The 24,366-nt window shown below is 51.9% G+C and overlaps 1 protein-coding gene across 1 annotated transcript in view; it reads left to right on the top strand.

The window, feature by feature from the left end:
- Parvb (parvin beta) overlaps window positions 1-24,366 on the top strand; it is a 78,166-nt gene that overhangs the window by 11,201 nt on the left and 42,599 nt on the right. Inside the window, exon 2 of the mRNA XM_005354423.3 lies at window positions 23,578-23,667. Within this exon, the coding sequence (XP_005354480.1) occupies window positions 23,578-23,667 (90 nt within the window). The remainder of the gene's footprint in view (window positions 1-23,577; window positions 23,668-24,366) is intronic.

Raw genomic sequence — 24,366 nt, 5'->3', positions numbered from 1 at the left:
CATTAGATGGGATCTCCTAGTGTCCACTTGGCTGGCCTGGAACTCACCAAATAGAACAGCATGGCCTCGTATTCATAGGAAACCAGCTGCCTCTGCCTTCCTATGGAAGAGCAGCCAGCGCCGCTCAACTGTGGAGCCATCTCATCGCTCCAGCCCCTGCTGTGGGTTTTTTTGGGGGTGGGGTGGGGTCAATGGAGCCTTTCTTGTTCTTGGTGACCTCAACCTAGGAAGCTTGGTGCTAGACAATGATGGTCACCAAAGTTGACATAGGTCGGTAGTGTCCTGATTGGCTGTTTGGTGCTCAGAGTAAAATAAGCAGGGTCAAGGAGTGGTCACCATGAAAGATTAAAGGGAGGAGACTCCTCGAGTGGAAGGGGCTCCTAGGGAGGAGCGCCCAGGCACTGCCTGGCCCATGGCTTTGAAGGGTTTACTGCAGGAGTTGGTTGGGACCAGTATATTATTTATTGAGACTGGTCAGAGTCCATGTGTCCTTTGCATGTTCCCCAAGCCCAATAGGAGAAGCACCCGTAGGAGATGGGGTCACGGGTGTGCTATGTGACTCATGATTTCTCATGGACCCTTGGCCTTCACTTCCAGTGGGATGCAGACTCTAAACAGATTCACTACTTGGAGAGAACTAATGATGTGTTGGGGGGGAGGGGGTTCTCAGGAATCCTAAGCACATGCCTGCCCCTGTACCCACTCTCACCACTTCCTATCATGGGAACCCAGCCGCCAGGCCATGCTTGCGCCGAGTACTATGTTGCCTTCCTCAGCCTGAAATGAGTCCCATTTTATAGACAGGGAGACTGAGGCCTTCAGAGAGGTGAGAAGCCCAGTCTCTTGCTGGAGGTCTCACTCTCTATTGGAGACTTCTGTGAGGTGTCAGATGTGATAGTATCTAACTGAAAGTCTTGACAGCCATGACCTTGGCCTTGATGGACACTCTGCCTCTGAGCCCCTCCTCCACGGAAGGTGCTAGGCAAAGATGGAAGCCCGTTTCTCAGGTTTAGCTTCTGTCTGATTAAATTGGCTATGGCTCCAGCGCCACACTTCTGAGGGGGAGGCTGAGAACTGAACAGAGGGCTTCATGTGGGCTGCCCAAGCACCGAGCCCCTGAGCCATGTGCCCGCCCCGTGGGTTAAGCTTTTTAACAACAGGCATAAAAATATCCACCAAGTGACCGCGGTGGAGGCCACACAGAGTAAGCAGTGGTGAGGTCGATGGGAGATATTGGATTCCTCCAGCTGTAAAGAGCCCTTCGAGGCCGCGTGCCCGCACCGTAGCCCTGTTTACCGGTTATTATTTTCCTACTGTCCGAGTCATCTAATTTTAAACACCATTACAGAGCGCATTGTAGAGAGCCCTAGGGGCCCACAACAGCCCTAGAGAAGAAACTGGAAATCAAACTCAAAGTGGCACCTTGTTCCTGTGAGCGGAGGCTGGTGGCTGCCTGGGAGGGGCTCCTCAGGGGCTTAACCATCCGCTGTGCAGGAGGACGGATTTTTTTTTTTTTTCTGTACTAGGGATTGAACCCAAGTTCTACTGCATTGTCAGGCGAGAGCTGAGCCACTGAGCTGGTTGCCTCCACTGTTTTGAGACAGGGTCTCACCATGTAGCCCAGGCTTTCCTTGAACATCCCTGTCCTCCTGCCTCGGGCTCCTGCATGTGAGATTATAGGTGTCTGTGCCCACCGAGCTGAGGGAGCGGGCAAGGCAGTCAGGAATTCAGTCTTCCCATCTGCCCCACGAAGAACCAGCCTTGGGCTCATTGGACCTTTGAGTGCTATTTTTTTTTTTGAGTGCTATTTCATGTCTGTTTTGACTTCTTGGGTGCACACAAGGCCCCTGGAACCTGCCTGCTTCTGAATCCCCTGTCTCTTGATGTCTGTAGCTGTGCAATGGCTCTGGCCAAGGTGGGGTTGGTTAATCAAGAGGTGATCTCAAGTCCACCTTGGGTCTTCCTTCTTAAATTTATACTGTTGTAGACATTGGCCTGTGTCTTTGAGTTCAGGTTCCTTTTACTTCTCAGTCTTTATCTACTCCTGGGGTCTTCTGTAAAGGGCGCAGTTAATTGGTATTTCATCTTCAGAGGGCAAGCTGGCTTTGTTGCACTGAACCGTGCTGTGGCAACCATAGGTGGTATGGAAACAAATGAGTTTAGCTCTGTTCCAATAAAGCTTTATTGACAAACACCTGCTGAGGGCCAGCTGCCCTGAACTGTCAGCTGCTGAGTCTTGGTCTGTGCCACAGTTTTGATGCCATAGATCAGAGGCATGATTTAGTCCCCTCTCTTTTTTCATTGTGTGTGTGTGTCCATGAGTCTGGGTATGTGTATCTGTGTATGCATTTCTTTCTCTCTCTTGATCTCTCTATCTCTATGAGTCTCTCTCTCTGTGTGTTTGATGTACTTGCCTGTGTGTGGCCAGAGATCAACTTCAGTTATCTTCCTCAACTGCTTTCAAATGAATGAACATTATTTATTTATTTGCTCTTATTTTTAAGAGTATGAGTGTATTGCCTGCATATATGTCTTTATACCACATGTGTGGTTTGTCCTCATGGAGGTCAGAAAAATGTATCTGATCCCCTGGGACTGAAGCTACAGGTGGCTGTTAACAGCCGTGTGGGTGTCGGGAGTCAGACCTGGGTCCTCTGGAAGAGCACTTGGTGCTCTTAACCAGTGGGCCAACTCTCCAGGCCCTCCACCCTATTTTTGAGACAATCTTTCCCTGAATCTGGGGCTGGATATTTTGGTAAGGCTGGCTAGCCAGGGAAACCCCAGTATCTACCCCTCCCCGCCCCTAGCACCGAGGTTGTGTGTGAGCCTCTACACCCAGCTTTTATGTGGGTACTGGGGACCCAAGCTCAGTTTTGCATGCTGACAACGAGCCTGTACCAACTGAACATTCTCCCCCAGCTTGGGTACTTTCTGTGTACTGTCTTAAGTAGTTTCAGGGCCTCTGTGTGAGCTGCCTGCCTGCTACAAGCATGCTGAGTATTATCTGTGGTCTTAGAAGTTCAAAAAGTGCAGGGCCGGGGGGTGGGGGGACACAACTCAGGGGGTAAAATGCTGGCATGCAAGCCAAGGGGATCTGAGTTGTATCTCTCTCATCCATGTAAAAGCCAGGCACCACCGTTGTACTTAATTCTAGTTTCATCTTTTCTTGATTTAGTATTCAAAAAGAAGTTCTGGCTGGGCAGCGGTAGCGCATGCCTTTAGTCCCAGCACTCAGGAAGCAGAGGCAGATGGAACTCTGTGGGTTTGAGACCAACCAGGTCTACAGAACGAGTTCCAGGACAGCCAGGGCTACAATATGAAAAAAAAAAAAAAGAAACAATGAAGAAACAAATAAATAAATAGAAATTCTGACGACCTCATCCTCACCTTATTCTTTCTTCTTTAAAGGCCTCATGTACTCCAGCCTGGTGGGTCAGCGACCTCCCCCCTCCCCCCATTGCTTGTGGTTTTGTTTGTTGTGCTTTGAGGTGGCTTCACCAGGTAGCCCAGGCTGGCCTTGAACTCACTACTCTCTCATTTCTGCCTCAGAATGTTTTGGTCAGAGGCTTGCCCCTACTACACCAATATCTCTTTCCACTTCTTTGCCTCCTGTTTCTGACACAGCAGAAATGCCTAGTTTCCAAGTGTGTGGTTCTATTATGAGAAAATTAAACACATTTAAGAGCAAATTAGATTAGAGGATTTGTGATCATTAGCTAAGTAAATTATTTATTTTTTTACAGTAATGAGCCAGGCAGGGTACAGCATGTGGTGGCATGCTCGATAAGTGTTTGTTGGCGAGAGCAATCCTTGCATGAGCCTATCAAGTTACATGGAATGGAATTATTTGCCTCTGAAACTAATGGAAGAGCCGAGGGGCAGTAACAGCTACTAAAAATAGCCTTTGTATTTCTAAAACCTCCAAACACAGAGGACTCTATGATGAATCTTGGCCAAGGGCGAAGTCCAGGGACAGCTAGCACACTGAGCCCCTGTGTCATTCAAAAGGCTTTGTGACCTTGGTAGGGGCTGTCCCTTGCAGCCCTGGGGCATTTGCCAGTACTATGAGCAGACTGGCCCCTGCAGGGGCCCTCCCTTGGCCACTCAAGGAGGGAGCTGGTGGATAAAACTGGGTGCACTGGAAGGAGAGGGTAGATAAACCAAAACCTCGTGATAGTTCAGATAGGAGACAGGGCCATTCAGAACCAAGGCCTGTGTGGTAAAGGTGGGAGGCCAGAGGCCATAGATCTGGGAGCTGGGGTTTGAGTCCTGAGACCATAGGTTTAGATTCTGGGGAGCCACAGTGGGGTCACACACGTGGTATGAGGTAGGATCCAGAGTGGTGGCCCAGAGCCTCGTCTCCCCAGCCTCTCTAGGCAGACACTTTGCTGGAAGCTGGGGCAGGACCTCTCCCAATTTTAGTTGCCTCCTTGATGGGGATTCAAATTCCAGTTAAGTGGAATCTTAAAAATAGTAAGTGTGGCCAAGGCCAGTGCCAGAGGCAGCCTGAGCCACTCGGCGAGTTCCCAGCCAATCTGACACAATGAGACCCTGTCTCCAGACTTTAACAGTGACAACAGAACCAGCCTCGTGTGGCGAATGTACCCATAATTCCAGCAGAGACAGGAGAACTGGAGAAAGTTCGAGGCCAGCCTGGTCTACAGAGTAAGTTTCAAGCTAGTCTGGGCTATGCAGCAAGGCCTTGTTTCAAAATCCATGGATGTGCAAGCTGCTGAGCTGGCTCAGAGGTGAAGAGCAGGCAGTGGCCCTGGGTTTGGTTCCCCACACCCTTGTGGGGTGGTTTACAGCCTCCTGTAATTCCAGCTCCAGAGAGATGAGGCCTCTGGCCTCTGTAGGCACTGCTACTCATGTGTGCATACATATGTATCCCCGCCCCACATACACATAATCAAAAATAAAACGATTCTTTAGGAAAACCCACAAGAAAGTAACAAGAACATTTTTTTTAAAAAAATGACAAGACAATATTAGCTCCGTGCTAGCGCCCAGCACTGCCAGCTGGCTTGAAGAGCGGGACTTCACTACACACCCCTTCTGCAAAGACCACAGCCCAGGGTGCCGCAGGACCCTGTCCTAGCCATCCAGGGAGGCTTCCTGTGTCTCCCAGCTACAGCAGTTTCCTGAAGTCTGACCTCTGTGATACGTCTTTCCCACATCACCTGACATCCTCCCGAGTGCTCCCGTGTGCACCTCTGCCTCTGTCTTCTCGTGCTGTTCCCTCTGTGTAGCTGTAGGCCCACCCTTATGTGCTCTGATCTTGAGTCTGTCTTCAAAGACCTTATTTTCAAATCAGTAGATTCTCAGGTCCCAGGGGGGCATGAGTTCCAAAGGACATTGGCTCAACTCAGAGTGACCGTGATTCTGTTAGTGACTAAATCTCATTATTATTGTTGTTGTTGTTATAATCATCACAGTCCCCCCACTTTGATGTAGTCAGGATGACCACAAACTCACTATAAAACCAAGAACGACCTTGAACTCCCTCTCCTAGCTGCCTTGCTGGGTTGACGGCCTGTATTGTCAAGCCCCTGTTTGATCACTGTTCTTGTTCTTGTTTTTCCGAGGTGAGGAAATGGCGGGGGATAGATAGTCAAAACAGCTGCTCATACTTATCTGGGTCCTGCACCCAGTGGTTTGTTTGAGACTTTCAGGCTCCAAGGGGAGAGAGAGGGGATTTGCCCTTGTCGAATGAGGAAGACCCTGAGGCCCTGTTTATGTCCACAGTACCCGACCCCAGAAGCTAACTTCCCTCTGCTGTGTTGTTTTGTGTGATGTAATTTCAGCCATGAGATAATTTTTTTTTCTCTGACATATGTGCTGTTAAAGGGCTTTCATTGCTAGCCTTGGGGATCTGAAGGAGCCAGTGTGACACTTGGGTATGCTCTTAGGGGTGCAGGGATACTCCTGGCCCTGAAACTCTGGTGTTGCCAGTTGAGTGTTGAGCACCCAACCTTGTGCGTGGATGGCCTCAGCTTAAGAAGGCGCCACCCGCCCGTGGCGCAGCTTCCCCTGAGAAGTCTCGCTAAACTTGTTTGACAGGTGCAGGCTGTGTGTCATTAAACACAGGCAAGGCCTGCTGTCATGTGGCTTTAAATAGCGCTTGCCATTCTGCATGTGGCATGCTTGCTGAGCAGAGAGGAGCGGTGGGTGTGACATCCCAGGACACATTTTCCTCTTTTCCGGGGGGCCCCCTCTGCTCATCCTGTTGGAAGTTCTATTCTTCCCTGTATCCTAGGGGCCAGAGGAGTGCTCAGAGATGCATGAAGCCTCTGTAGGACTTCGGGGCTGATTGTCACGGAAACCATTAGCCGCAATATCGGGACTGAGAGGAACTAATTTTCTTTCTTCCTTCCTTTGTTCTTTCCTTCCTTCCTTCCTCACTCCCTTCCACTTTTCTTTTTTCTCCTCCCTTTCCTCCCTCTTCCCTCCTCCATTCTTCTTTCTCTCCCTCCCTCCTCCCTATTTCATACAAAGCCCAGACTGGCTTTGAACTTGAGACCCCATTGCCTCCTCTTCCAAAATGCTGGGACCACAGGCCTCTATCATGGTTCCCTAAAGAATGCCTTCAGCACATAACCCTTGAGCAGTCAGGCAGGAGAGACCTGGGCTGAGCTGGAAGAGGCCTGTGTGAGGATCAGCTAGCTCAAATTTCTGAGAGGATTCTAAAAGCACACCATTAACCCTCTGTGAACCAGCTACCTCTGAGGCTCTAGGCTGGCGCTGGACATGTAACCAGGCTTCACGTGTGCTGCTCTCAAAAGACATCTCCCCTGGTGTGTCGAGTCTGTTGAGAGCTTGGAGTGGAGGTACACACCTGTGATCACATGACTGGGGAGCAGGAAGTCAGAAGGCTCGGGAGTTCAAGGTCATCCTTGGCTACACATTGAATTCAAGCCTCGTTCAACATGAGATGACATGTCTCCAAAAACCAAACTCTCTTTCTCCCTCTGTTGGTTTATTACCATGGACCTCACAGATCCCATCTGTCTTTGAGCAGCCTGTCTGAGGCTTCAGTGATGGGCTCCTCCATCAGGCCGCTGGCCTGTGTGTTGGGGCTCTGGCAGCTGCTCCAGGTGTTATCAACAGTAGTCACCATCCTGAGGCACGAACTCACAGTACCACTGCCCTAAATAGACCGCCAAATGGGTCCTTTCTGAGAAGTGAGGCTGAAGACAAGGAAGCAGAGGTCATCCAGTTGACCTTAGCAGGTGCATGTACCCCAGGAACTTAGACTTCCCACTTCACCGAGCTTGTTCCCAAGTGGCCGAGTCAGTACTGTGAGCATGCTTCCAGCATGCGAGTGGATTTGTAAACCCAGAACTCAATGGATGATTTGTACAGCATTTGGCTAGCGTGCTGAGAACTGCAGGAGACAGACAGCCACGGCGGAGACAGATGGCCACACGTGGCTCCGTGCCTCTGTCGCTGCTGGCAGGCACGAGAGGATCTCTTAGCACTCCAAGCAGCTCTTTGGGGACACCACTGGGGTGTCCTCTAGTTCACCGTGTACCCAGAGAACATCAGAGCTGAGGGTTGAGGCTCAGCCTGCAAGATCACCCCACTTGCAATTGTTGTTATAATTACAACCAACAGCAACCAGTGGCCTTCTGAGATGTCAGGTATCATATGAGCTCATTGATCACAGATGGCCTGAGAGGTCCATCGGGGTTCCCATCCCCACTCAACAGATAGCTGCATAGTATGCGGGGTTGAGAGCCCAGGCAGAGTGTCCTGTGGCTGCAGAAAAGGGGATATATTGCAGGCAAAGATATAGCGTTCTACTTTGACTTCCTCTTTCGCACTTCCAGAATCTTCCTTTGCAAAAAAACAGAAGCAAAACAAAACACATCAGGACTGCTGGTACACGCCAGTAATCCACCCCAGTGTTCTGCGGGCTGAGGCAGGAGGATCAGGAGTTTCAGGCCATTTGGGGATGTATTTAGAGGATCTGTCCCCACAAAACTGAAACACAAAACACACCGTTCTGCCTAGCATAAGCTGCCGTTGGAATCTGGTTTCTGTTGTCGTGGTAACGGGTGACAGGCACTCAGCACCCTTGTGTTTGGTCTTCTGTGTACTTGACAACCAAGAGATACTGCTGCCTGGCCACCCATGCCTGGCTCCTGTCACCTTCCTCTGGGGATTATAGAGCTGTCCCTGAGAGATGGCAGACTCCTACCCTTCCCTAGCCTCCAGCCCAGACCCCAGGAGGTAGCTCAGAGTTGGGAATTTCCTGGTCACTTTGCTGCAGAATTTGAGGGGATACGAAGTCACCCCATGGAGTGGTTGCCCCTCTGCCTTCTCAGTGCCACTGGGGTTAACTGGGGAGCGGCTGGGGGGAGGGGGATTGTCACTGGTCACTGTAGTTCCTGAAGTTGCTTCTGATGTGGCCAGTGGCACTATCTTGTCAAACAGCCCTGGCTTCTGTGGCTTCCTCAGGGGCTCCCTGCTTGCAAGTCATGGTGATGTCTCTGTGACCCTTATATGACATACATGCATCTGTCCTGCCGAGACAGTGCTTGTGGCTGCTTGCTTATAGATCTAGAGAGCACTCTGACACCCCCTTGGCCGGACGCTGCTGACAGTGAGTTGTCTCTTTCCCTGCTCAGCCAGCCCCGCTATGGTCCTGCTCTGTGGGGGTTGTTTTGCAAGAATGGACCCTTGGCTGGCCTAATCTTGGGAAGGTGGTGGGATGCTGGTGTTAGTGATGGGGAAGGAGGACCCTTGATCATCTTGTGGCTGCCAAGGGAGATGAGGGTCTAACTTGTAGCATACAGCTTCTGTCAGTCTGGTGGGCCATGTGGATCTCTGGAACAAGAAAAGTGGGACGTGGGGCATTGTCAGTGACAGGTTGTGGTGAGAGAGAGAGAGAGAGAGAGAGAGAGAGAGAGAGAGAGAGAGAGAGAGAGTGTGTGTGTCACACATGCTGCACCAAACATGTGTAGCAAGAGGGGAGTCTGTTCTCTCTACCATAGGGGTCCTGTAGAAGGAACTCAGTCGTGGTGGGAAGTGCATTTCCCTGCTTAACAATTTCTCCAGCCCCTATCTTGTCACTGGAGCAGCCAGTGGAGGCATCTAGCTCTGGGCAGGCCCGAGAAGGAGCCTGGTCTTCATGCTCACAGTGAATGGTAGCCCAGTATCCATTTTTGATGTGGGAGCTTTAACACAGTTGACACGCACTGAGCTTTCTGGGTCCTCGGAACAGGTTTTCTTTCACAGCGGGGTCGACAGAGAGGTTAAACCACCTCAGGTCACTCAGCAAGTGACCTGGCTCCCAGTCAGGGCTCCTTAACCTCCTCTCCACTGCCAACCCCCAGGCTGTTGACCTGTTGTGTGACTGACACCACGCCTCTTCGGTGGCATAAGGAATACTCGTTGTGTTGATGCTACTAAAGGACCCCTGACGAGGACCACTGGAGGAAGGGTTATTTCGAGGGTTCAGTCCATAATGGTGGGAAGGCGCCCACAGTCAGGAAGCAGAGAGAAGAGAATGCTAGTGCTCGGCCCTTATTTGTTAGTGTGTGCGCGTGTGTATGCGTGTGTGCGTGTGTGCATGTGACGTGATGCACATGTGGAGGCCAGAGGACAGTTTGCAGGCGTTGGTTCTCTCCTCCTACCATGCGGGTTCTGAGGATGGAACTTAGGTGTCAGGTGTCTATTCCTCTGAGCCATATGGGACTTGCTGAAGTAGAACGAGGAAGTCCTCCCCCCATAACTTGTTCATCACCCCCCATTCTATTGGCTTCGAGACACAGTCCCACCCGGTCGCCGGCTGGATGTTTTCCTGTGGGTGGACAGCCGCTGAGAGAGAGGAGAAGGCCTATATGTCTGTTAGGGGAGAGACCCAGGGCTCTAGCAGCCTGGGGATTGTGCCTGTATTGCAGTCCCGGGCGTGCAGAGGCCACCTGGTTTCCATGGCTGCGTACCACTCTCCCCACTGTCTTTGCTCCCAGTGTCTTCCCTGGAGCAGTGCGTCACATCCTTCTCACCTTGGTGTCCTTGTTGCAGGGGCCTGTGCTGAACTGTGACCCAAGAGAGGGGCCAGCATAGTGGGCTTTCTAGGAGGAGGCCACTTTGAGTTAAGGCGTTTCTCTCCCCAAGATTCAATTCTTTTTAAAAATTACTATGCATTTATTTGTGTGTGCATCTGTGCATGCATGTACCGCACTGTGTGTGGTAAGTCAGAGGACAAGCTGCGTGGAAGTCAGTTCTTGCCTTCTGCCATGTGGATCCCTGGAATCGAACCCAGGTGCTCAGGCTTGGCAGCAAGCACCTGTACCCACTGAGCCATCTCACCGCCCCCCTTTTGGGCTTGTTTTGAGACATACATGGTCTTATTCTGTAGCCAGGCTGGCCTCTACCCCTGGGAAATCCTCCTGTTTGAGCGCTGGGAACACAGGCTTGTGCCACCATGCCTCCCCTCTTTTTTCTTATTGGACTCAAGGCCGAGCGAGTTTCCAGAGCATTCTTAGGTGTGTGCCCTCCCTGGCTGCTGTGATGGGAAAGGAACTCCGAACTGACAGAACTGAAATGAGAGTTATCAGCACTTTGCTGCCTTCCCTGGGTACGTGGCTGCTCCCTCGTCAAGTGGCTACACCCTTCCAGCCTGCTGCAGTCAGACAACACAGAGAGGAAGTGGGTGGCAGGCTTGGATAGAGGTCTGCTTCCTGCTCTATGGAGCTAGCCCCGAAGTCTCTGGTCCCTCCCCCAGCACCTTCCTCATCCCTTTGGATTGGGGACTGGAAGAGGAGCAGCCTTCTGATGGGGACGTTGGAGGAGCACTCCCTGCCCCTGGCTTATGACACCCATGCTGGCCCCAAGACCTTACAGGGAAGAGTGCGTTTCCATGATTGTTCTTAAGTCCTCCACCTGCCAGAAACAGGAAGAGGAAAGACTGGAACCCTCTCCTCTTCCTGGCAGGACAGTCGCTTTTAAAACAGCTGCAAAGCCACCTCCTCCAGGGCCTCAAGGGAGCTGGCAGCATTTGAAAATGCCCGTGCAGCTCTCAAGGACTTAGTGCCTGGAGAATGACAGCAGGATAGAGGATACACTTGCTGTGTTCGTATTTGTTAGGGTCCAGGGAGGTGGCTTCAGGAGGTGGGGAGAAGCTTATGGGGCTCAGCTGTGGCTGCAGAGGGCAAGCAATTAGCACACCTCTCACTGTTCCTGAGAACTGTTAGATGGCCAGGCAAGCAGAAAGCTGGAGGTAGCCTGGTCCCATCTCCCTTTTAGCCCCGGGGCTGCCAGGCTAAGCCTTCTGAGAAGCCAGCTCAGGGGAGGCAGCTACCAATCCATCTTGTGGTGTCTGCAAGTGAAAGTCAATGTGCGTTGGGAGATCTGCCCTCTAGAGGTCAACTTCCCCTGGCCTTGGTGTCATGGAGTATGACCCGTGGCTGCCTTGCTGCGAGGGTCAGTGCTGTTATCCACCTTGAGGTCACACTGCTCTTCCTTTCTGCTTAATGTCCTTTGGCTGTGTGACCCAGGTCAAGAGCTCTTGACTGGCCAGTGAGAGAGTACATAGGGCTGTGCAAGCATGCTGGTAACCAACGCTTCTAGTTTGGTTTTTACCTCTCTCTCTCTCTCTCTCTCTCTCTCTCTCTCTCTCTCTCTTTCTCTTTTGAGACAGAATCTCTCTACATAGCACTGGCTGTCTTGGAATTCACTGTATAGTCCAGGATGGTCTTGAACTCACAGAGATCCGCCTGCTGATCTGAGTGCTGGGATTAAGCAGTGTGCTACCGTTGTTGCCATGGCAACAAAACCCCAGAACCTGTTTGATTAGAACAACATGAGTCTGTCACCTCACAGCCCCGAGAGTCATCAGTTAGGGTTAGGACAGGGCTTCCAGCCTTCTGGAAACTTCAGTGAGGATCCATCTTTTGATCTCTTCCTGTTCAGGGAGGGACCTGGGTTGTCCTTCTACCTCCCCAGCCATCAGCACTGCATCTCCCGACTGTCTCTGTTCCAGGCTCACAGCTTCTTCTCCTTCTGCCTGGAAATTCCATGAAGCCACTTACACTACCTGTGCTAACCGCAGCACACATTCAAAGGCCTCTTTGTTTCTTTGTCACAAAAGGGGGCACACAATGCAGGCATGAAAGACTCAGTAGCTTAGTCCCAGCACTCGGGAGGCAGAGGCGGGTGAATCTCTATGAGTTCGAGGCCAGCCTGGTCTACAGAGTGAGTTCCAGACAAGGCTGCACAGAGGAACCCTGTCTCGGGTGGGTGGAGGGGATGCAGGAGAAAAGTGGCCCAGTGAGTTCTAGTGAGAGTCCCTAGGAAGGAATGCTAAGTCAGGTGTAGTGATAACCACCTGGAATCCCAGCATCTGGGCCAATGAGACAGGAGGATTGTGAGTCTGAGGCTAGCCCCGACTATGTATCAAGATTCTTCTAAAAAAAAATGGGGAGAAAAATCAATACAAATCAATATGAAGACTGTTTGAGGCTGTGCAATGCTGCCTCATTTGCTCCTGAACTCGCCAAGGACCAACCAGATGTTCTCTGAGCAGTTTGTCTGCTCTCAGCGGGATGCTGTATGTCAAGAGACAAGCAGGTGACATGCCTGCCCTTTACAGAAGTGACTGCGAAACCTTTGGCGCAGATGTGTCAAATAGTCACAGTGCCTGGGAAGAAAGCTGGAAGAGGAGCGACCATGCTGGGAAGTGTGTGGGGTGTGCCGGTCCCAACGCTGTCAGGGCAGGGAAAGTGTTACACATGCTTTTAGCCCTGCTTCCTACTCTGTGATCCTCTCCTCAGAGGCCTGACCTGAAGTGTGAATCCACGGTGGATGGGTGAGCCTGCTGTTTCTAGCCTGGGCTGCACGAAACATCACATAGGCACCCTGAGTGTCTGGTAGGAGCCAAGCTCGCAGAGTCCGGTGCTAGTTCTGAGCGCCCCACTTGTCCAGGCTGTTTGCTGCTTTTTTTTTCCTCAGCAAAAGAAAATGAACTGGACTCCGCGGCTTCTCATCTGACAGCTATAGTGCAGATGACCGCTAGAGGGTGCTATGCCCATAGTGTTCCTGCTCGCGCCCCGGTAGGGGGTTTCTCATGGCAGGTGTACTGTAGAGCCCTTTTTTGTTGTTGTTGTTAATGGCTTAATGATTTAATCTTCTTATTTTCTCCGCAGAACCAATTTGGACTTCCCTGAGTATGTGGGGGACATTACCGATCAGATTAATTAATGCTAGTTCCACAGTTGGGAAGCCTGCCTCACCCGCTCTGCCGAAGAGTTAGACCTTCCGCTGCTGTTTCTGTTTTCTTGCTACACAGCGCATTTCTCTATCTGTGTTGAGCTTGGCTGGGCTTGTTCTGCTGTTTCAGGTGACCGGCGGATTTCATTCCCACCCTGCCTTGGTGATCACCAAGTGCAGCTTTCTCAGAGGGACACGATTGTTTCCGCACAGACAGGGAGATTTGGGCTCTGCTCTTTTGATGGTTATGAGTTTCTTGTGGGTTTTGCACTTCCCTTCTTCCACTTCTTCTGTGTGTTTTCCTCTCTCTCTCTCTCTCTCTCTCTCTCTCTCTCTCTCTCTAGTTAGAGACAGGTTTTCATAACCGGTGATTAAAATTACTTTGAAGCTTTGCTGAAACGGCGGTGTGATTGCCTGAGAGAAATGTAACAAAGGCATCTTTCATAAATCAGGGACTCCACGGCAGGCAGCAGAAGGCCTGCTGAGGCCCCTAGTTTAGATTCAGGGATCACTGGCGCCTGAGCCGAGGGTCAGGGACAAAAAAATGGATGGTGAGCAGGGAACCCCTTCTGGGCAACAGGAGGCTGACTTCGGCTGTTTGTCAGAGGTTGGGAATCGAGGCAGAGGCTGAAGTCTTTCGGACTAGACAGAGGAGAATGGTGACCCTGGCTGGACATGGTGTCACATACTGTAATTCCAGCCCTTGGGAGGCTGAGGCAGGGAGACTGAGAGTTCCAGGTCATCCTGAGCCACGGTTCTGGCTGGTTTTTTTTTTTATGGCAACTTGACACAAGCTATAGTCATCTGAGAGGAGGGGACCCCAACTGAGAAAATGTCTCCGTGAGATCAGGCTGTGAGTAGACAAGCCTTTAGGGCATTTTCTTAGTTAGTGTTTGCTGGGGGGAACCCAGTCCATTGTGGGTGGGGCCCCTCCTGTCCTGCTGGTCCTGAGCTCCACAAGAAAGCAGGCCGAGCCAGTCGTGAGAAGCAAACCAGTAAACAGCATCCTCCGCGGCCTCTGCATCAGCTTGTGCCCTACGTGAGTTCATGTCCTGCCTTCCTTCAGGGAGGCACTGTGATGTGGAAGCATAAACCAAACAAACCCTTTTATCATAGCAACAGTAACCCTAACTAAGACAAGCTGAAAAAATTAAGGGTTGGGAACATAATTCACTTGCCTAGCGTGTGTGAGGCCCTGGGTTTGACTCTAGTGGTGACCTGGGCACTTGCAGCGGTGATTCCAGAGGTCCCTGACCTTCTTCAGAGTCCTGTGCCTCTTGCTTGCTCTCCCCAGCCTGCAGCTGTGCCTCCGTACTTCCTTTCCTGCTGGACTGTGCTCCCTATTAATGTTCCTGTAGCCTTTTGAACCGAGGTGGCCCTGAGTCTCCCATAGGCGTTGCACTTGCTCACTTGGGATCCCTGCTCTCTGCAGGGTCTTTGGAGAGCGTGGTGTGTGTGTGCGTGTGCGTGTGAGTGTGCGTGTGTGTATGTGCGCGCGCGCGCGCGCATGCCTTTGTAAAGCTGGCTACAGCCAGGATGGGCCATACTTCATCTTGTTTATCCCGGAGGCCTGGTGGGCATCTCCTGGGGACCTCACTCCCCAGACCTCAAGTACTTGGGTAGAGAACCCAGGGACTTCCCAATAGAACCAGCCTGGTCTTTAGGGTGGATGTTTGAGGTCTGGGTCCTTTGAGAATCGGTGACCTTGGCCCTATCTCTGAGTCCCCTGAGCATTGTTCAGTGAGGTCCTCCACCCTTGGCATTGGCAACTGAGACTTCCAGAATGTGGGTTGAATAATTCAGTTCAGGTGAGCTTAGCTGGAGTGAATGAGTCTAAGGTGTTCCAAATGAGGCCCACCAGCCTGGGTGCTGGTGATGGGGTGAGGAGGTGGTAGGGGGACCTCAATCTTCCTCTTAGTTACTCTCTACATAGCAGACACTTGTCACGACAGCCACGTGATCCTGCCCGTTATTATCCCCTGCGGTGAAGGATGCTGTGTTCACGGATGCTCTGTGAGGCTTTCCTCCCGTTTCCTGTCTGGACTGTACTGACCGTAAGCTGGGGTCCAGAACTGGGAGGTGACTTCTGGGCAGGCGCAGGCAGATGGAAAGGTCTGGATGCACTTCCAATGGTAGCTGTGGGATGTGGCCCCAGCGAGGATACTTGGGTTGAATAAAGGCACTGTGGTCTGAGCTCTTTAGGGGAGGCAGCTGGAGGGAGGGGAGAAGGTGCTGGGCTAGGTGGCTGGTAGCTGATGGCAGGGGACACTGTGACAGATGTGGACTGGATTCTGGAGGTGATAGAGGACTATGTTGAAGGAGGGGCTGGGTGGGTCAGTGTCTATGGAGCACAGTGGGATGGGTTAGAGCAGGGGGTATCAGCTGAAGCTCATGCCTGGCTGACAGGGGGTTAGCCTCCAGAATTCTCCTCCCATCTTTAGAAGGTGGGTTGAAGAAGCTGGCCCACGATGCTTTGCATGTGGGGAGACAGCGAGGCTGCCTTTCATCCTTCAAGGACCATATTCTCTATGAGCTAGGCGGCCTTGGCCCTCCCGCTCCTGATTCAGCCTGCCCAGGGGGCCCTATATGGTAAACTTGACATTTCACTGTGAACCCGGAAACCTTTCTTCCTATTCAAGTCGTTTTTCTGTAGTTCTAACATTTTTTTGTTCACCCCGGGGGACAGAAGGGAAGAAAAAGACTGTGTTTGGGGGCTGAGGGAATTGTCTGTTTAACCCTAGCTCCGAGCTAAAGCTGCAGCTCGGAGCACACACACACACACACACACACACACACACACACACACACACACACACATGCGCGCGCGCACGTTCAGACCAGGTATCGTGCAGTGATCAGACCTAGTTCCCTAGACAAATGCATTCTGCCTAGCCTGGGGGTCTCTGTCTCTGGGAAACCTGCATGAACGGTTGCTCTGCCCTCCTATAAAAGCAGAGTTGGCTGAGTGCGTCTCAATCTGCCCATGATCTCAGGGCAGCATCCTTTCCCTTGTCTTGTCAAGGCTACATTGCTGTAATTGGGTTCTTGGTGACCCACAACTGCTGGACTAATGTGAGCCTTAATAGGAGGCCTCTTTTCCATCCAGTGAAGAGGCCTGGAGGTGAACTGTAGGTGACGGTCACGGTTTCTATTCCGGGTAGCTTTCTGCCCTCTTCTTCCTGTGTCTCTTCTGTGTAAGCGTTTGGGGCTTGGATGCATGACTTGAGACCTGGTTCTGGGCACAGGGAGGTGAGTATGTTTCAGGCTAAGCGTTTGCGGTTGCCACGTGGCTGGTGAACTGTGGGAACCTTGAGGGGTGGCTCTAGCTCCATCTAAGGTGGGTAGGCGCACTGAGAGCGTGTCTTAGGCATATCTATGGTAAGAGCAGGGTGCCTCAAGTGTGGGGAAGGTGTGGCCAACAGAGCCTGGCTCCAACGGGGACAGGAGTGGGGAAGGACTGGACACAGCTGGATTTGTGAGAAGTTAGTCCCTCATCAGAAAGCTCTGGGGACTAAGAAGCGTGGACTTTACTTTGGAGCTGTCCACCCTGGGTCAGGGACAGGGCCAGCTTGAGGTGCTGGGAAGATCACTGTGTCCCATGGGACCCCGTCTATTAAAAATGTCAGTGGACCAAAAGACCCAGAGTGTCCCAGTGTCAGGTATGTCTCAAAGACTCAGCATGGGTGTTACTGTGCCTCCTCTTTCGTCACTCTGGTCCTTTAGCCATGAGTCAGTACGAGCTTGGCTGTTGGAGCTAGAGTATGCAGTTGGCCATCTGGAGGCAGGCCCCACCCTCCAACAGCCTTCCCGGGATCCACAGGTACTCGGGCTCTTCCTTCCACAGTCTCAATGGGACGCCGTCTTCAGCAGTGGCTCCTGATGTGGGCTGACGGCCTCCTTTCCCTTGTACCTTATTAAAATGCACACACTCTTTTTTTAGCATCTGAATTTATTTTTAGTGTCTTGAGAAGTAGAATGGAACCTTATGGCCCAGCAGAACAAGTCCATAAATCAATGGTTCAAGGCTCTGTCCTATTCTATTCCTAGGTCTTGCCAGCACAGTGCAGGAAAGAGCTGCTCTTAGAAATGACTGAGTTAACACCCTGGAACATCCTGTGCTCAGTCCCCTGGGCCATGGCCTCTGTGAGGAAGCCAAACCCATCTCTCATGAACGGCCGTTCAGCTGGGCCTGGCTGGTGAAGAGACTGTTTCTCTGATGTCTGAGCACCATTCCCTCTCTCCCGCATCTGGGTCAGAGCAGCAGGCTCTCCCCGGGTCCCTAACCTTACCATGCTTCACACTGGGTGTGGCCCCATCCATCCTACACATGGTCCTCATGTTTGGTGCTGAGCTCTGTTGTCATAGACCAGCCTTGCACATCAAGGTCTTCGTGTGTACAAGCGTCAGGAGCGGAACAATTCTCCCACTTGAATTTCATCCCTCACCCTTTGCACGTCTGCTGATGTCAGAAAGATCGCTGGCAGCCATCTGCCTCGGCGGCCCAGACCGATGACATTTCTTTCTTAGATCTTATTTGGGTCAGCTCTTGACTTGGCTGAGCTGGGAGAGCCTCACGTGCAGTCCAAGTTGATTTCTTTTCGGAACTGCTCTGGAGAAGCCCTTTGTGTCTGGTGAATTAGAACTTCTGCAGAGTTAGAGAGTTTATAGAAAACCCGTTTCCCCGACTTGTCTGTCAGAGGTGTCCCGGGCTCTCTGCTGCTGGTGCATGGGGCCCTGCATCCCCTTGACTAGAAGAAGAGATGGGGGAGATGGACAAGGGGCTCTTTGTCTTCTCCATTCTTCTGAGACTCCGTAGAGTGCTCTGCCTTTGAGCAGGACTGTGCAGGGCACTGCTGGGTACCAGCCTGTGGAGGGCTGGTTAAGTGCCCCAAATTGAGGCAGTTTTGCTGCCGGTTTCAAATTCTTCTTTTGATGTGTAGCAGGTGTGGCGTGGCCCCTTTTGTGAGATTTTTACTTTGATCCTGGTTCAGAGTGTGTTTGCTGAGATTTGCTTGCCATGATCCTTTGTTCTCTGTGAAAACCAGGAAATATATTTATACATATGGTACAGAAAGTCCCTGTGGGCAGTGCGATGTCACTGCTCTGTGGATGTCAGTCGATGGAGTCACCGTTGCTCTGCCTGTAGCCCCTGACCCTCAGCCCTTCCTTTAGGCCTCTGTGTCCCTGCAGACCCTTTCTCTCACTGTGAGGGGCTGGCACCCCACCTTTCCAGAAGATGTTCTGTGTCCCTGTCTGGGGGTGGGGCAACCGAGAGCAGCTGCATATGCCTGCATTTCTCCTCCACCTTGAGGGAGGCTTGTTTTTCAACCAGCCCGCTTTCAAAGCCGGGTGTTCATAATAATGTCAAAAGGAAACAAATGGCTGCCAAGAAAACAACAAAAAACCTTTTTTTTCTTAAGAGTCTGGCTATAAATAAATAAATAAATGGAGTCACGCAAAGAAAAGGATAAAAAAATAAAATCAAAGCTGTAGGCTTGGCCTGAGCTGACTCTTAAGAGGCGCTTGCTGATGGCAGAGTTTGGGGCTTGGGGTTTGGGGAGGGTGGGGCCTTCAAGAGCCATTTCTTCCCTCTGAGACTGTGTAAGTCAAGAGAGGTGGCTCCCCCCCACCCCAGATTGTTTTATATTTTAAGTTTTAATTAAGAAAACCTTGATACCTAATCTCGTGTAGCCCAGGCTGGCCTCCAACTTACTATGGGCTGTGAATGACCTTGAGCCCTCCTGCCTCCACTTGCTTTCCCCATGCCAGGATTAAAGGTGTACATTCCTGCATCTAACTTTTTGCTTTTTAAGCCTTCCCTAGACTCTGGAGAGGGAGGTTGGAGACAAGAGGCTCACCTCAGTCACTCTGGCTCTCTTCTCTGCCTGCCTCCTCCCCCCTGAACTCCATCACTCCTTCCTTGGCCTCCAACGCCATTCCTCTCTGGCCTCCATATCCCTCTTTTCCTGGCTTCCTCCTCTTAGTCCTCAGCTGGTATCTCTGTACAACCAGCTCCCTACAAACCTGGAGATTCAGGGGAAGCAAGAGGGCTCCTGGCCAGAAGGAGCATGTTGATACCCATTCTTCATGTCCAGTTGCCGGGTTGCTGTGTGGACTCAGCTCAGAACAGTGAGGATGCTTGGGAGAGCCAGGCCAGCAGGCTCCTATGACTCAGTGTCCTCACAAACCCACCCCAGGTCTGGAACTGGGCACAGCTGGTGCCCAGCCAGCAGCATTTCACATCTTTGAAGTGTGTGTCCTCTTGGCAACTGGACCATAACTTTAAAAATCTCAGTATTTCTGGGATTCACTAAAACCCAGTAGCCTGGTGGGCTGTTCACTGGTGGAATGGAAGACACAGGCTCTCCAAAAACCATCCTCTGAAGACTAGAGGGTCCTCTGAGGCTGCCCATTGGGTTGACACTGGAAACTACTCAACACAGAGTGTGAACACTGGAAGATTCAGGCTGGGCAATGTTGGCGGCTGTAGGCCCTTGAGCCGGGCTCCACCCACCACCCACTACTCTCTGGTTCCCAAAGCTGTTCCTAAGTTTGGCCTTCTTTCAAGACTGGTTCACTGGATGCCTCCTTCAGGGAGTCTCTCGTGATTCTCCTGGCATGAAGGACCTGTACCTCCTCCTTGCTCTTCCATGGTGGTGACTTTCCTGAACCTCCTCAGGTACCACCCTCAGTCACAGCTAACCCTCCAGCTTATGGCTATGTGTGCAACCCGAGCCAGGTGCCCAGTGCCCCAGGCCTCTCCACTCTTCTCAACACGTCTGAAGCAGGGACTCTTCCCACCCTGTGCTACAGTGGGAAACTGAGGCCTAGGGAGGTTCAGGGGGCTTTCCTGACACCACAAGTCTGTGGCAGAGTGAGGTCTGAGCTGGGACTTGGCAGGTTTGGCCAAGATCACAGCACTCTCCCTGGGCTTTGAGTGTTTCCCCAAGGCCTTGAACAGGAAGGACCATCCCAGGAGAGCGTGTGGATCACAGTCTGGCAGGCTGTGCGTGCCTGTGTGCTTCTTGTTTATAAAGGTCACCCAGTCCCTGGCCCTGTTTGGTGTTGTTTTTGATGTTTGAGGGTGGTGTGGAAATTTCTGTTTTGTGTGACCTAGTTTCTGGGCTTTGATAATGGCATTCCCTGTGCCCCCTCCCCCGCCCCCCAGCTCTGAGATTTTGGAATCAGGGTCACAATCTCAGTCTCTCTTCCCCAGGCCCTGGGCTTCATGCCCCATGTCTAGGGAGGGGGCTGATGCATGTAGTGGCTCTAGGGACTTGGCTGTTATTATTGTCACTTTAAGTTTTATTTGTGGTTATGTGCTCACGCATGTGCAGGTATACACGAGGTTGATGGTCCCCCTTCATGTTGGTGTCTCAGGAACAGTCCACCTTGCTCTTTGAGACGGGGTCTCTCGCTGGGTCTCAGGCTGATGGATTAGGCTAGCTAGCAGCGAGCTCCAGGGAGCCCACCTGTCTCTGCCTCCCCAGCACTGGGATTACAGAGGCTACTGTGCCTTTTGTGCACTTTGGAGATTGGTCTTGGGCCTTCATGCTGTCTCTGCACTTTACCCACTGAGCTATCTCTCCAGTCCCGTGACATGAGATCTTTCTGAGAGGAATGGTCGCGCCTTGGTGTGATTCTCCTGTGTGGCTCGCTGGAGCCTCCCTGGATGACCTCATTCTCCCCGAAACTGTCTTTTATTCTGCTTTGACTGTCACCCTGATCACTGCGCAGAGCCTTGATGTAGCGGACCCCCTGTGCTTTTCTCTGAAGTGTTAGCCGGATGGGATTTGGGAAACCCTGGTCACTGGGCTGCCAGTGAATTTCCCTGGAAAGTTTCTTTTCTTCCTATTTCTGACTCTCTCCATTTCACTAAACAGTGCAAATATTTGCTGGGATTTGGTCCATTTTCTAAACGAGCCTGGTGCCCGAGAATGGATCTCTGTGTGTCTTTGGGCGATGACACAAAGGGAGTCCATGCCCTTGGTGGTCACTGATTTGTGAAGGGTTTTACAGTTGTCTGCTTCCCTCACGGAATCATGGTGAGGACTGGGGGAATTAGGAAATGGTTTGTGGGGGCTGGGGGGATGGCTCAGTGGTTAAGAGCCTTTCCGTGTGTGACTGAGTCATCTTCTTCTTCTTCTTCTCCTTCTCCTTCTCCTCTTCCTCCTCCTCCTCCTCCTCCTCCTCCTCCTCCTCCTCCTCCTCCTCTTCTTCTTCCTCCTCCTCCTCTTCCTCCTCCTTCTCCTCTCTCTCTCCTTTTGAATCTAAGAACATCCGTGCTATTTCCACCTTTTGGCTGTTATGAATGACGTGGCCTTGAACATGAGTTTGCGAGTTTACTAGAGGGCCTCCTTTTTCAAAAAGCTGGACCTCGGCATCTTTTCTAATGTTAGAGCTGGTGTCTGTCCTTGTGGAGGCAGAGGGTGACTTGTCCCCAGAGCTGGATCCACAGCCAAGTTTCAAGAGCCCGCTACGTGTCCTACTCTAAGCTGGGGACTTGTATTCTTTAGCCTGCCTGGGGACCTAAGAGAACAAACAGGAAATGCCACCTGAGGCTGCAGGATCAAAGGGATTAACAAGACTGGCTTGGGGTCTCCCAGCCAGCAAGGTTGGAGCCACTTGTATCATACATCGCGTTGTCCCCATCATCTGCTGTTGCGGGTGCCAGGTGGCCAACATGTAAAACGTTATTAAAGCTTTGAAGTGACTGATATTCCGGGCAGAGTTTAGAAGGCGTGTATCACTGTAGAAGTTCCCAGGAGGAAGCATAGAGAGGCCTGACACCTGTCACTGGAGATCCCCCCATGCCCCACGACAGGATGTGTGATCAGTAAGTGATTGGTGCTCCCCACTCAGGGCTGTAAAAAAACTGCAGGTGTAGACCTGGACCTGGCTCTGTCCCCTCTGGATTTTGGGACTGAAGTCTGGACTCGGAGAGTCAGTGGTATGGAAGCCACCATTTCTGGTTCTAGGGTTCCAGACATGGTAGAGCTTTCTGTAGACAGGAAAAAGTCAAGCCTTGCATCTGTCCCCTTCCCCTCCATCCTGTGACTGTGTCCTGTGTGGTGGGTGTCACAGGACTAGGGTGTGCAGTGTCTGAACCCTGTAACTATCCCCACCTCCAGCCTACATGCATGCAAGCTTATGCACAGCTTGCGGTTTCTGGGCCCACACATTGCCAGTGTGGAAGCTCGCTCGCTTCCTTAGAGTCTGTTGCTTTTCCTACTGGCCTCGATCCCCATCCTGTTACCGTCTGTAGAGATTTAAGATCTTAGCGGGAAGCATGTCCCTCCAGGGGCCAGGAGAGATGAGATGGTAATGGAGATTTAGTGACTTCCCACCTGGAGCACATGTGTGCACCTGCAGAGTTAGTGGAGTGTGTGGGGAGAACAAGGGCCGTGGGCCATGCCTTGCTGGGTTCAGGACATTGTCCAAGCAGATTTTCCAGCAGGCCCGAGTAACTGCAAGTCAGGGCTGGTTGTCACGACTCTCGGCTTAGTCCACGTGGAAGTGAGGTGAGAGGGGCCATCTAGGCTGGCTGCATGCGGATGCCCTCTTGGAGGTTAACGGTTCCCCGGGCAGAGATCTAGAAGAGTTGTGCCCAGCAGGAAGGAGGCGTACGTCCAGGCTGAGCCGGTTTCTGGCCCGAGATTCTGGCCTGTTTAAAAATAGATACGAGGGCGGCACAGAATGTAAGAGTTCACTGCACCTCCATCAGACTTCCGTCCCGAAGGAGGCAGCACACTTTAAATTCTGATCGCCCGTGTGTGCAAGCAGGCCCGTTCACACCTCGAGTCTACAACCCCAGAGACAGCTCTGCCGGAGACAGAAGGGCAGGTTCCATTTATGTTCTCTGCCCTTGCCGGGGGTCTGAGCCGGGCGTCTGAGCCGGGCGTCTGAGTGCTGTCTACCGCACCAGCCTCGGTCAGGTCTGGAAGTCACTAGAGGCAACCAGAAACTTCCATGTCCCAGTCACATATTCCAGTGTGGACAGACTGGCCAGGCTTGGAAGGAATTAACAACTGCTTGAGGGCTGGAGAGATGGCTCAGTGGTTAAGAGCATTGACTGCTCTTCCAGAGGTCCTGAGTTTAATTCCCGGCACCCACGTGGTGGCTCACAACCACCTATAATGAGATCTGGTGCCCTCTTCTGGCCTATAGGCAGTATACTGTAATAATAATAATTAATAATAATAATAATAATAATCTTCTTGAGGCAAAGCAAAATGGCAGGTGTTCTGGGCTGGTAGGACTTTTCTCGGCCTCCCACCATGAAGAGATTGCATGTAAGTGACGTGTTGGAAGCACGGGACTTTCCTCTCTGCATACTGACTGGGTCTCTCTTTACCTCAACAGTGACTGACTTGCAAGAGGAAGGCAAGAGCGCCATCAATTCTCCAATGGCCCCAGCTTTGATGGACATCCACCCTGAAGACACCCAACTAGGTACTGTGGCCACTTGACAGCCTTTGTTGTCCATCCCTGGTGTCCATCCCTGGTGTCGGACCACGTATGGGTGGGTGGTGTTTGAGAACCCACATCTCATTCAGACAGATCTTGAGGGAGAAGCAGGAAGTGTGGATTTCATTGGCATCCAGGCATTGATGACTGGCATTGGAACCATGGCTTGTTATGGTCACAGTTCCAGGGGGTGGCCCAGCAGGGCTGGGCAAACAGGGGTGGAAAGAGAGAGGAGGAGCCAGCTTCTTTATTGAGTAGAGGACTGGATGGTGTAAGCTCCAGGCACAAGGTACTGAACTGAGCTAGCTGATAGCTGGCCTAGGGATGAGGGAAAGTGAGGCAGAGAGTGTTAGCTCAGGGTGTGGAACCCCATGAGTCCCTAGAGGAAGGGGCAAGGGGACAGCCATCCCCTGAGGACAGTCTCCCTGGGATGAGTGGGCCCCAATGTTTCAATGCATGAAGAAATTCAGAAACTGGGCACACATTCCAGACACCCCATTTACCTCCATGACTGCCCTGAAGAGCCGTGTGGCTGACTGTGTGGGAAATGTGGATGGGGAGGCTCCTGACTCCTTGCAGGTCGATGACAGGTGGCAGACAAAGTGCCATTTCCTGGACACTGTGGACACTGCTTATTTCCAAACCCCAGTTCAGAGGGAGATCCCTGTCTATCCAGGTTCTATA

Source organism: Microtus ochrogaster, chromosome 15 (genome assembly GCF_000317375.1).
Source record: "Microtus ochrogaster isolate Prairie Vole_2 chromosome 15, MicOch1.0, whole genome shotgun sequence".
In the NCBI taxonomy this organism is placed as follows: domain Eukaryota; kingdom Metazoa; phylum Chordata; class Mammalia; order Rodentia; family Cricetidae; genus Microtus; species Microtus ochrogaster.
The sequence above is the reverse complement of the archived record's forward strand: the minus strand, read 5'-3'. Positions and strand labels throughout refer to the sequence as shown.